The sequence below is a fragment of the Kogia breviceps genome, chromosome 5 (genome assembly GCF_026419965.1).
Source record: "Kogia breviceps isolate mKogBre1 chromosome 5, mKogBre1 haplotype 1, whole genome shotgun sequence".
Lineage (NCBI taxonomy): Eukaryota > Metazoa > Chordata > Mammalia > Artiodactyla > Physeteridae > Kogia > Kogia breviceps.
The window spans coordinates 66,147,404-66,160,872 of record NC_081314.1 but is presented as its reverse complement, the minus strand read 5'-3'; the positions used below and the strand labels follow the sequence as shown (position 1 = coordinate 66,160,872).

The 13,469-nt window shown below is 41.9% G+C and overlaps 1 protein-coding gene across 4 annotated transcripts in view; it reads left to right on the top strand.

Moving 5' to 3' along the window:
- MCF2L2 (MCF.2 cell line derived transforming sequence-like 2) overlaps positions 1-4,254 on the top strand; it is a 239,805-nt gene extending 235,551 nt beyond the window's left edge. For 2 of the 4 annotated variants that reach the window (XM_067034103.1, XM_067034105.1), the window contains 2 exons: positions 965-1,053; positions 1,427-4,248. In XM_067034103.1, coding sequence (XP_066890204.1) covers positions 965-1,053; positions 1,427-1,537 — 200 coding nt within the window. In that variant the 3' untranslated portion in view covers positions 1,538-4,248. Of the gene's footprint in view, positions 1-964; positions 1,054-1,426 lie in introns of all 4 variants that reach the window. The other 2 variants (XM_059064529.2, XM_067034104.1) reach the window with 2 other exon arrangements.
- Positions 4,255-13,469: the final 9,215 nt, after the last annotated feature.

Here is a 13,469-nt window from a genome sequence, read left to right as displayed (position 1 = left end):
CCTCAGATCAAGATCTTTCTGCAGATGCTCGCCTCCCTAAGCTGACTTGGGAGCATTGTGGGGACAGAGATCCCGTCTTCAGAGTAGGAATGTGTAGAGAATTCCCCGGCGGTCCAGTGATTAGGACTCCCGCGCTCTCACTGCGAGGGCCTGGGTTCAATCTCTGGTCGGGGAACTAAGATACCGCAAGCTGATTGGCACGGCACCAAAAAAAAAAAAAAAAAAAAAAAAAAGTAGAAATGTGTAGATTTCAACTGCAGTGTTTACAGGCCAAGGGAACTTAGCCGGGTGATTTTTCTCCCTGTTTTTCATCTGTAAAATGGGGCTTAGGTTCTTACAGTTGTGTGAGGCTTAACTTTTGACAAATGCCTGACATCCCAGCAGACATACAGCAGGCTCAGTATTTGGTGGGATTTGCTGTTCCTCCCCAGTGTCTTTAACAGCCCTGGCACAGAACAGGTGCACAGTGGTGTGGCTAATTGGTAAGTTAATCATTCATTGGCGAGAGAGGCAGGATGTACTTTCTCTCCTTCTGATTTTCCCACGGGGAGAGCAGTGACTTTTGGCAGAGGCTGCCAAGGAAATGGGAAATGGGCAGTAATCAGGGCAGAGAAGGAGGGAAGGAAGAAAGGAGTGAGGGAAGGAGGGAAGGCAGGAAGGTCGTCAAGCACAAAAAGATAATGACTGTTTTCTTGGAGGACAAGGAGGTAGGACTGTGAACACCATGTGGACATGTCTTCTCACAGTTACAGAATTTTGAGCTGGAAAAAGGAACTTAGAGATCACAGGGCCCCTCCTCCCGGCCCAGGTGAAGCAGTGCAGTCCTGGGAGAGGAGGGAGAGATGGTGAGAATGGGTTCCTGGAGACCGGTGCTGCCCATTCCGTCCTGCCATAGGCTGCGTGGCCTGTCCTCCCACGCCCTCTCCCCCACGGCCGGCCAAATTCTTCCTTTTCTCTCCCCAAGGTTGCTCCAGCAGGGAGTTTATCTCCATGGAAAATTTTGACAATTGTGAAGGTCCAGAAGATACGGAAAAGGAGAGCAGTGCTCTGAGTGTAAATTTCTTTCCTTCTTATCTCTTTCATATTTTCCCTCATTCCTGTTCATCAGCTTCTCCTGTCCTCTCTTTCTCTCCTCCTTCCCTCTCCCTCCTTTACATGATTCTCACCCATTAAGGACTAGGCCTAATCCAGGAAGCTGAGATCACTGGATCTGCAAAGTGGCTCAGACCCCCAGCCCATCAGGCCCCGCATCCCCGGCTCCTTAGCGTTCCCCTGGTTTCTGGCCAAAATTAGGGTCTCTTGCTGAGGACCTGAGTGGCCCCATAGGAAAGCTGGGGCGGCCCCGCCCTGCCAGCGGGAATCCCTTGTGGACCGGACCCGCCCCCCACCCAACCGCAGCATTACACCCCTGTCCCTTCCCTTCCAGCTGCCGGGGCTTTGCCAGTTGGACGACAGTTATGAAACCTCCAAGTCTGTTCAGGAAACGGGAGAAAGCATCCAGGGAGAGAAAGAGGGCGGCGAAGAGGAGGACACGTGAGTGTGAAACGGAAAGAAAAGTAAGCGAACTTGTTAGCCACTGCTCCTCTGACTTCTTGGAATTTCAGGGCCACAAACAAAACTGAGGAGAGCCCTGGGATGTCCACTGGCTTGCTCGCCCCCAGTGGGGAAACCGGTTTTCGAGCAGAGGCAGTGCGGGCGCGTGAAGGGGGCCTGAGGCCGCCCTCCGCAGAGAACTGACACTCGTCCCAGACAACCCAGCCGCCCCGGCCTCCTGCATTACCGGTAGCCGCTGCTGTGGGTGCGGAGGCCGGCCCGCCCTTAAGCAGAAGCAGCAAAGGGGCCTTGGAGCCTGGGGATCCGCTGCCCTGCCCGGGGGCAACAGGACCACCTTGCCGGAGCCTAAGGAGCGGTCCCCGTCCGCCCACCGCTCCCGGTGCAGCCCAGTTCGCGCAGGGACTTGGCGCAGAGCCCGTGGAGAACCTTGCGCCGTTAGAGGCACGCCTGCGCGAGCACAGCCGGCTTGGTTGCGGACCCCGCGGAGAACCTCCAGCTGTTCTGCAGACGGAGGTTAGCATAACCCAGTGTTGGAGAGCTGAGCGCAGGGTTTCTCAATGTTGGCACTTCTGACCTTGCGGGATGGATACTTCTTTGTTGGTACTTCTTGTGCCTTGTAGGATGTCTGGGAGCATCTCTGGACTCTACCCACTAGATTCCTGTAACACCCCCCCACTCACCCAAATTATGACAATCAAAAATGCCTTCAGACATTGCCAAATTTCTGCTGGGGTGGGAGTGGGGAGCTAGGTTGAGAATCTCTGATCAGAGCTGCTCAGACTCCACGTGGCAGCCCTATGTTCTCCTCCCTTAATCCCTACAGGAATGTTAATGTGATACTTGTGTTACTTTGTTCCAGGATTGTTTCCTTTTAGCGAGGGTTGGTTACAAGTTAACTTCTGAGATATTTACGTTTAGACGCATTAGTTTTTAGTTTCAGTTATCTTCGGTTATTTATTTTTAGTTTTATTAGTTAATTTTCATTTGTTTTTAGTTTTCTAGTTATTTAATCTTATAGTTTTAAAGTTACCTATTTATAATTATTTTGTCTTTAAAGTACTTAGTTTTTGAGTTATTTATTTTCAGTTATTTATAGTTACTTTGTTTTAATAGTTATATATTTCCAAATTAGCTTTAGAATTATTCATTTTTAATTATCTGTCTTTACAATTGTTAATATCTGAGTTATTTATTTTCATGGTTATTCTATTTTCAGTTATTGGCATTTTTGAATTATTTATTTTTACATTTACTTATTTGAATAGTAAAAACTCACTGGAAGTTTTTGAATTACTTTATTTTCAGAATAAAATAGCTGTCGTTATTTTGGGGTTTTTCCCCTAGTTATTTGGTTTTAGAGTTACTTATATTCACAGTAATTTATTTTCACTTATTTTAGATTCTGTGTTATTTTTACTTTCATTTATTATTTGGGGTTTTTAGTTATTTGGTTTTAAACTATTTTATTTTCAGTTGTTACATTTTTGAACATTATATTTTGAGTTTTTTAGTTTCAGAATTTTTGAGCTATTTAATTTCTGAGTTATTTTCAGTTACTTATTCTCAGTTATTTCTTTTCAGTTTTGTCTTTGTCATTCAATTTTTTTTCTATTCACTATTTTTAGTTATTTTATTTTTAGGTTTATTTTCAGAATTATTTAGTATTACAATTATTTAGTTCATCAGTCAGGATCCAATCAAGAGAGACACTATACTAGTTATTTTAACAGAAAGGATTTACTATAAGGAAGTGCTATCCAGCTATTGGAGATTTTAATGGGAAAAAAAAGTGATAATGAGATATCATGAAGATTCTAATTATAAGAAGCAGCTACCAGCGCAAGGGCAGAGGAAACAAGGGAGGAGATTGGGGGCCCCACATGGCTGAGGGTAGCCCTCTGGTGGGGGAGGTGGTGCCCCCAGGAACTTGAAGGTGGGCCTGGGAACTGGATGCAGAACTCTGCTGCCAGGTGGTGCTAGAGGAAGGGGCGTGATGAGGCTGCTTATGGAAGTGTTGGGAAAATGGTAAACTGCAGCTTCTGGAACCGACTGGGGCTCTCAGGGTGAAGGCCAGTTGCTAGGGCAATGCTGAAGGGAATCCAGGAACACAGGGAGGAGCAAAGCCCTCGCTGGCAAAGGAGGCCAATGGCCCCAACCACAAAGCAGAGAGCAGAGGGTGGGCGGGGAGCTGAGCGATCATGGCTAATAACCAGCACCCTGAGCTCTGGAGTTGTTTAGTTTTAGAGTTAGTTTTGGATTTACTTAGTTTGGGAATTGTTAAGATGATTTGATTTTAACTTTTCACTGGACAAGGGATCTGGCTGAGTCTTGTGTCCCCTGATTCGTTCCTCGGATGGAGTGGGTCAGCAGGCACCTGGGGAGTGTCTCCCATGAGACTGAGAAACATAATTGTAAAATTCAAGAAAACCAAAATAGTGTGTCCATAAAGAAGCCCTTTGACTGGGTGGCCAAAAAGGGAAGAGACTGAGGAATAGACCATCAGGGAGGGGCTCCTTGGCACAATTTTCCAGCAGAGTGTTTGAAATTTTTCAGAAAGTTGAACTATGTGGTGGGTCCACGCTCTCATGCCCCCTTTCCTAACAACAAAGTATCTGTCTTATGGTAGAGTGTGTTTCAAATTGGTAGGATACAATATTTACTATTTGCACACGAAAATAAAGTTCTTCCCAAATCTATAGGAAATCTTACTTCCTTCTACCTGCATTATTCCAACCCACCTTGTTCCATTTTGACCATAAGAATATTTATTTATTTATTTATTTATGTATTCTCTCCTTTCATTCAACACCTATTTCCTGAGCACCCCCATCCTAAGGAAGGTGCCAGCATTGGGAGAGACCAAGGAGGTATGAAGATGAGTGAGAGGTTCCTGAGTCCAGTTGGGGGAGACAGATGTGGAAACAGATCATCACAACACGGTGTGACACATACTGTGGGAGCACACAACCCTGCTGCTGTGTGATGAGGCTGGTTATGGAAGTGCTGGGAAAATGGTAAACTGCAGCTCCTGGAACTGAAATACAGTTTTGAAATTTTTAGACTTCTTAAAAACCAGGAAAAAAAAAAACAGAGGGTGGCTCTTCAATGAGTGAAATTTGTATCATCATTTTGTTTGGGTAAATGGAAAAGAATCCAAAACCATCAGATAAATCCCCCAGCCTTCTTTTACTAGTCGTTCAATTTGTCATGTCACCTGTTGCCCACTAGAGGGACTCATTTCAACACGTTTCTGAGGAGTGGGAATGCTGTAGCCCCAGGTGAAAGCAGTCTGGCCCAGGATCTGTAAAATCTGGCAGAGTCTGAGTCCACACTAAACACCAGCCATACACTATGAAATGATGAGAAACGTTAGAGATCCGCTAAACCAGCACTTACCAGAGTATAGTATAGGCAGTATAGGCAGAAGAGTGTAAGAATTCAATGAGTTAATCCCACAATGAAAAAGAATTATCTAAAAATAAATACACTTTAAAAATACTACATGGGGAGGGGGGACCTTCAAGATGGCGGAGGAGTAAGATGTGGAGATCACCTTCCTCCCCACAAATACATCAAAAATACATCTACATGTGGAACAACTCCTACAGAACACTTACTGAATGCTGGCAGAAGAACTCAGACTTCCCAAATGCAAGAAAGTCCCCACATACCTGAGTAGGGCAAAAGAAAAAACAGAGACAAAAGAATAGAGATGGGAACTGTGAAGGAGGAAAAGTTTCCACACACTAGGAAGCCCCTTCACTGGCGGAGGGGGTGGGCCGGGGGGAAGCTTTGGAGCCACGGAGAAGAGCGCAGCAACAGGGGTGCACACGGCAAAGCAGAGAGATTTCCGCACAGAGGATCAGTGCCAACCAGCACTCACCAGCCTGAGACGCTGGAAGCTGAGCCTCAGGCTTCCAAGGTCAGATCCCAAGGAGAGGACTGGGGTTGGCTACGTGAACACAGCCTGACGGGGGCTAGTGCTCCACAGCTAGCCGGGAGGGAGTCCGGGAAAAAGTCTGGAACTGCCTAAGAGGCAAGAGACCATTGTTTCCAGGTGCGCGAGGAGGGGATTCAGAGCACTGCCTAAATGAGCTCCGTAGATGGGCGCGAGCCACGGCTATCAGCGCGGACAGCACAGCTGGGCATGAAAAGCTAACACTGCTGCTGCAGCCACCAAGAATCCTGTGTGCGAGCACAGGTCACTATCCACATGCCTTCTCCTGGGAGCCTGTGCAGCCCGCCACTGCCAGGGTCTCATGATCCAGGGACAACTCCCCTGGGAGAACACAGCACACCTCAGGCTGGTGCAACATCACATTGGCCTCTGCTGCCTCAGGCTTGCCTGGCATTCCAATTATAACTACCATATGCCTCCCTCCCCACCGGCCTCAGTGAGCCAGAGCCCCCCAGTCAGCCACTGCTTTAACTCTGTTCTCTCTGGGTGGGAACAGAAACCTGAGGGTGACCTACACACAGAGGCGGGGCCAAATCCAAAGCTGAACCCCAGGAGCTGTGCGAACAAAGAAGAGAAAGGGAAATTTCTCCCAGCAGCCTCAGGAGCAGTGGATTAAATCCCCACAATCAACTTGAGGTACCCTGCATCTGTGGAAAACCTAAATAGACAACAAATCATCCCAAAATTGAGGCGGTGGACTTTGGGAGCAACTGTAGGCTTGGGGTTTGCTGTCTGCAAATGACTTGTTTCTGATTTTTATGTTTACCTTAGTATAGTTTTTAACACTTGTTATCACTGGTGGATTTATTTATTGGTTTAGTTGCTCTCTTTTTTTTCTATTACTTTTTAATTTCTTTAATTTTAATAATTTTTAAATTTTAATTATTTTTTTAATTAAAATTTTTTTTTTCTTTCCTTTTTTCTCCCTTTTTTTCTGAGCCAAGTGGCTGACAGGGTCTTGGTGCTCCAACCTGGTGTCAGGCCTGAGCCTCTGAGGTGGGAGAGCCGATTTCAGGACATTGGACCACTAGAGACCTCCCGGCTCCATGTAATATCAATTGGCAAGAGCTCTCCCAGAGATCTCCGTCTCAATGCTAAGACCCAGCTCCACCCAATGGCCAGCAAGCTACAGTGCTGGACACCCCATGCCAAACAACACACCCGACCCATTAGCAGAGAGGCTGCCTGAAATCATACTAAGTTCACAGACACCCCAAAACACACAACCAGACGCAGCCCCACCCACCAGAAAGACAAGGTCCAGCCTAATCCACCAGAACAGAGACACCAGTCCCCTCAACCAGGAAGCCTACACAAGCCACTGAACAAACCTTACCCACTTGGGACAGATACCAAAAACAACGGGAACTACAAACCTGCAGCCTATGAAAAGGAGACCACAAACACAGTAAGTTAAGCAAAATGGGAAGACAGAGAACTATGCAGCAGATGAAGAAACAAGGTAAAAACCCACCAGAACAAACAAATGAAGAGGAAATAGGCAGTCTACCTGAAAAAGAATTCAGAGTAAGGATAGTAAAGGTGATCCAAAATCTTGGAAATAGAATGGAGAAAATACAAGAAATGTTTAACCAGGACCTAGAAGAACTAAAGAGCAAACAAACAGTGATGAACAACACAAAAAATGAAATTTAAAATTCTCTAGAAGAAATCAATAGCAGAATAAGTGAGGCAGAAGAATGGATAAGTGACCTGGAAGGTGAAATAGTGGAAATGACTACCACAGACCAGAATAAAGAAAAAAGAATGAAAATAATTGAGGGAAGTCTCACAGACCTCTGGGACAACATTAAATGCACCAACATTCAAATTATAGGGGTCCCAGAAGAAGAGGAAAAGAAACGGTCTGAGAAAATATTTGAAGAGATTATAGTTGAAAACTTCCCTAATATGGGAAAGGAAATAGTCAATCAAGTCCAGGAAGCACAGGGAGTCCCATACACGATAAATCCAAGGAGAAACACGCCAACACACGTTAATCAAACTATCAAAAATTAAATACAAATAAAAAATATTAAAAGCAGCAAAGGAAAAGCAACAAATAACATACAAGGGAATCCCCATAAGGTTAACAGCTGATCTTTCAGCAGAAACTCTGCAAGCCAGAAGGGAGTGGCAGGACATATTTAAAGTGATGAAACGGAAAAAACCTACAACTAAGGTTATTCTACCGAGCAACGATCTCATTCAGACTTGATGGAGAAATTAAAACCTTTACAAACAAGCAAAAGCTAAGAGAATTCAGCACCATCAAACCGGCTTTACAACAAATGCTAAAGGAACTTCTCTAGGCAGGAAACACAAGAAAAGGAAAAGACCTACAAAAACAAACCCAAAACAATTAAGAAATGGTAATAGGAACATACATATCAATAATTACCTTAAATGTAAATGGATTAAATGCTCCAACCAAAAGTCGTAGACCAGCTGAATGGATACAAAAACAAGACCTGTATGTATGCTGTCTACAACAGACCCACTTCAAACCTAGGGACACATACAGACTGAAAATGAGGGGATGGAAAAAGATATTCCATGCAAATGAAAATCAAAAGAAAGCTGGAGTAGCATTTCTCGTATCAGATAAAACAGACTTTAAAATAAAGGCTATTTTCGAGAGTCAAAGAAGGGCACTACATATTGATCAAGTGATCAAGAAAAAAATAAAACAATTGTAAATATTTATACACCCAACATAGGAGCACTTCAGTACATAAGGCAAATGCTAACAGCCATAAAACAGTAAATCGACAGTAACACAACCATAGTAGGGGACTTTAACACCCCACTCTCACCAATGGACAGATTATCCAAAATGAAAATAAATAAGGAAACACAAGCTTTAAGTGATACATTAAACACAATGGACTTAATTGATATTTATAGGACATTCCATCCCAAAACAACAGAATACACTTTCTTCTCAAGTGCTTATGGAACATTCTCCACGATAGATCATATCTTGCATCACAAATCAAGCCTTGGTAAATTTTTAAAAATTGAAATTATATCAAGTATCTTTTCAAACCACAACACTATGAGACTAGATATCAATTACAGGAAAAAAAAAACCTGTAAAAAGTAAAACACATGGAGGCTAAACAATATGCCACTAAAAAACCAAGAGATCACTGAAGAAATCAGAGGGAATCAAAAAATACCTAGAAACAAATGACAATGAAAACACAATGACACAAAACCTATGGGATGCAGCAAAAGCAGTTCTAAGAGGGAAGTTTATAGCAATACAATCCTACCTCAAGAAACAATAAAAATCTCAAGTAAACAACCTAACCTTACACCTAAAGCAATTAGAGAAAAAAAAACCCAAAGTTAGCAGAAGGAAAGAAATCATAAAGATCAGATTAGAAATAAATGAAAAAGAAATGAAGGAAATGATAGGAAAGATCAATAAAACTAAATGCTTGTTCTTTAAAAAGATAAACAAAATTGATAAACCATTAACCAGACTCATTAAGAAAAAGGAGAAGACTCAAATCAATAGAATTAGAAATGAAAAAGGAGAAGTAAAAACTGACACTGCAGAAATACAAAGGATCATGAGAGATTACTACAAGCAACTCTATGCCAATAAAATGGACAACCTGGAAGAAATGGACAAATTCTTAGAAAAGCACAAACTTCCAAGACTGAACCAGGAAGAAATAGAAAATATAAACAGACCAATCACAAGCACTGAAATTGAAACTGTAATTAAAAATCTTCCAACAAACAAAAGCCCAGGACCAGATGGCTTCACAAGAGAATTCTATCAAACATTTAGAGAAGAGCTAACACCCATCCATCTCAAACTCTTCCAAAAGATAGCAGAGGGAGGAACACTCCCAAACTCATTCTACAAGGCCACCATCACCCTGATACCAAAACCAGACAAAGATGTCACCCAAAAAAGAAAACTACAGGCCAATATCACTGATGAACATAGATGCAAAAATCCTCAACAAAATAGTAGCAAACAGAATCCAGCAACACATTAAAAGGGTCATACACCATGATCAAGTGGGGTTTATCCCAGGAATACAAGGATTGTTCAATATACACAAATTGATCAATGTGATATGCCGTATTAACAAACTGAAGGATAAAAACCATATGATAATGGATGTAGAAAAAGCTTTTGACAAAATTCAACACCCATTTATGATAAAAACTCTGCAGAAGGCAGGCATAGAGGGAACTTACCTCAACATGATAAAGGCCATATATTGACAAACCCACAGCCAGCATTGTCCTCAATGGTAAAAAAATGAAACCATTTCCACTAAGATCAGGAATAAGACAGGGTTGCCCACTCTCATCACTATTATTCAACATAGTTTTGGAAGTTTTAGCCACAGCAATCAGAGAAGAAAAAGAAATAAAAGGAATACAAATCAGAAAAGAAGAAGTAAAGTTGTCACTGTTTGCAGATGACATGATACTATATATAGAGAATCCTAAAGATGCTACCAGAAAACTACTAGAGCTAATCAATGAATTTGGTAAAGTTGCAGAATGCAAAATTAATGCACAGAAATCTCTTGCATTCCTATACACTAATGATGAAAAATCTGAAAGTGAAATTAAGAAAACACTCCCATTTACCACTGCAAGAAAAAGAATAAAATATCTAGGAATAAACCTACCTAAGGAGACAGAAGACATGTATGCAGAAAATTATAAGACACTGATGAAAGAAATTAAATATGATACAAATAGATGGAGAGATATACCATGTTCTTGGATTGGAAGAATCAATATTGTAAAAATGACTATACTACCCAAAGCAATCTACAGATTCAATGCAAATCCCTATCAAACTACCACTGGCATTTTTCACAGAACTAGAACAAAAAAACTCACAATTTTTATGGAAACACAAAATAACCAAAGCAATCTTGAGAAAGAAAAACGGAGCTGGAGGAATCATGCTCTCTGACTTCAGACTATGCTACAAAGCTACAGTAATCAAGACAGTATGGTACTGGCACAAAAACAGAAATATAGATCAGTGGAACAGGATAGAAAGCCCAGAGATAAACCCACGCACATATGGTCACTTATCTTTGATAAAGGAGGAAAGAATATACAGTGGAGAAAGTACAGCCTCTTCAATAAGTGGTGCTGGGAAAACTGGACAGCTACATGAAAAAGAATGAAATTAGAACACTTCCTAGCACCATACACAAAAATAAAATGGATTAAAGACCTAAATGTAAGGCCAGACACTATAAAACTCTTAGAGGAAAACATAGAAAGAGCACTCTGACATAAATCACAGCAAGATCCTTTTTGACCCACCTCCTAGTGAAATGGAAATAAAACCAAAAATAAACAAATGGGGCCTATGAAACTTGAAAGCTTTTGCACAGCAGAGGAAACCATAAACAAGATGAAAAGATAACCCTCAGAATGGGAGAAAATATTTGCAAATGAAGCAACTGACAAAGGATTAATCTCCAAAATATACAAGCAGCTCATGCAGCTCAATATCAAAAAAACAAACAACCCAATCTAAAAATGGGCAGAAGACCTAAATAGACATTTCTCCAAAGAAGAAAGAAGATATACAGATTGCCAACAACACATGAAAAGATGCTCAACATCACTTATCATTAGAGAAATGCAAATCAAAACTACGAGGTATCACCTCACACCGGTCAGAATGGCCATCATCAAAAAATCTACAAACCATAAATGCTGGAGAGGGTGTGAAGAAAAGGGATCCCTCTTGCACTGTTGGTGGGAAAGTAAATTGATACAGCCACTATGGAGAAAGTATGGAGTTTCCTTAAAAAACTACAAATGGAACTACCATACGACCCAGCAATCCCACTACTGGGCATATACCCTGAGAAAACCATAATTCAAAAAGAGACATGTACCACAATGTTCATTGCAGCTCTATTTACAATAGCCAGGACATGGAATCAACCTAAGTGTCCATCGACAGATGAATGGATAAAGAAGATGTGGTACAATATTACTCAGCCATAAAAAGAAACAAAATTGAGTTTGTAGTGAGGTGGATGGACCTAGAGTCTGTCATACAGAGTGAAGTAAGTCAGAAAGAAAAACAAATACCATATGGTAACACATATATATAGAATCTGAAAAAAAAATGGTTCGATGAACCTAGGGGCAGGACAGGAATAAAGATGCAGATGAAGAGAATGGACTTGAGGACACAGGGAGGGGGAAGGGTAAGCTGGGATGAAGTGAGAGAGTAGCACTGACATATATACACTACCAAATGTAAAATAGCTAGTGGGAAGCAGCTACATAGCACAGGGAGATCAGCTCGGTGCTTTGTGACCACCTAGAGGGGTGGGATAGGGAGGGTGGGAGGGAGATGCAAGAGGGAGAGTATATGTGTATATATGTATACATATAGCTGATTCAGTTTGTTATACAGCAGAAACTAACACAACACTGTAAGGCAATTACACTCCAATAAAGAGGTTTAAAAAAAAATACTACACAGGAGAATTCCCTGGCCGTCCAGTGGTTAGGACTCGGTGCTTCCACTGCAGGGGCCACAGGTTCAATCCCTGGTCAGGGAACTAAGATCCTGCAAGCCACATGGCATGGCCAAAAGAAAAAAAAAACACTACATGTTCTGCTCCTCTCTTGGTTGATCCCAATTAGTAGATTAAAGGAGCTGAGAACTCTTTCAGGAAGAAAGTCTGTATACTTTAGTTAAACTCATGATTTCCCAAACTTATTTGACTACAGAACCCTTTTCTTAGTGGAATATAACATCCCATGTGTAAAGGGAAAGAGTAAGCTGCTGTAACAAAGATATCCAACTATATAGTGACTTAAAGAATACTTGTGAAACATCCTGGTTTGGGCCTGCAGGCTGCTGTGCTCCACACGGTCATTTAGTGGCCCAGGTTCCTTCCTTCTGGTTTTTCTACCATCCGCTAGAGCATTGTCTTTGCCTACATAGTCAAAAGCAGGTCTCAGGAATGTCCAGTTTCCAGATCGCAGAAAGGGAAATGAACTTGGAAGATACGCATACGTAATATTTTAAGGCCCAGTGTGCAAGTGGCATGCAAAATCTTTTCTTATATTCCCTTAGTGAAAGCTTTGTTGCATGGCCATACCAAGCTGCAAGAAGTATCAGGAAGCTAGCTAGGAGGCCATTGCCCAGCTACAACTTTATTACTGTGCCTCAGTGTCACCCAGCCAGCCTGCAGCAGAGGAGAAACTAGAATCCATGTCTTCCAACTCCTAGGCCAAGATTCTAAGTTACCACACTAGCATTTGCTTATCAGTCAACAAGTATCAAGTGTCTCTTGAGTTCCAAGTTTATTGTCAGATGAGGATAGAAAGCTTCTTAAAATATAGTTTCACTAATCCTCTACAAAATATTTGTCAATTACATCTTTAATCTGGTAGCAGTTTTTATTTATGGATAAGCTTTTCAAATATGGCTATTATAAAAGTAGCAAGAATTGTAGGTTTATACTATAATATTTTAATTTGCCAGGGAACATATACCATGGAAATTAACAAAAGGAAAACAGGGTAGAGAATCTTGAAATGGACCCAGATACATCTCAGAATTTATAAAAAAGCCATTTCAAATTAGTTCTGAACCAAAAAGATAAATGTTTTGTAAAAGTGGTGTTTGGACCACTGGATAGCAATATGGAAAAAAATAATAGTAAGTTTACCTCAACCCTTAAAATCATTCATATCAATGCCCAAACCTCGGCCTCTGTGCACTGGTGCCAAATCGAATCTCAGAGACAGAATTTTGGGTGAAGTAGAAAGAATAACTTTATTGCTTTGCCAGGCAAAGGGGACACAGTGGGCTTGTGCCTCTCGAAAACAGTTTGTCCTCAACCCAGAGGGATTTGGCAAACAGTTTTATAGCGATGGTTCAAGGCCAAAGTTGCTGATAAGGATTAGTGTGTGTGCAGGCCCT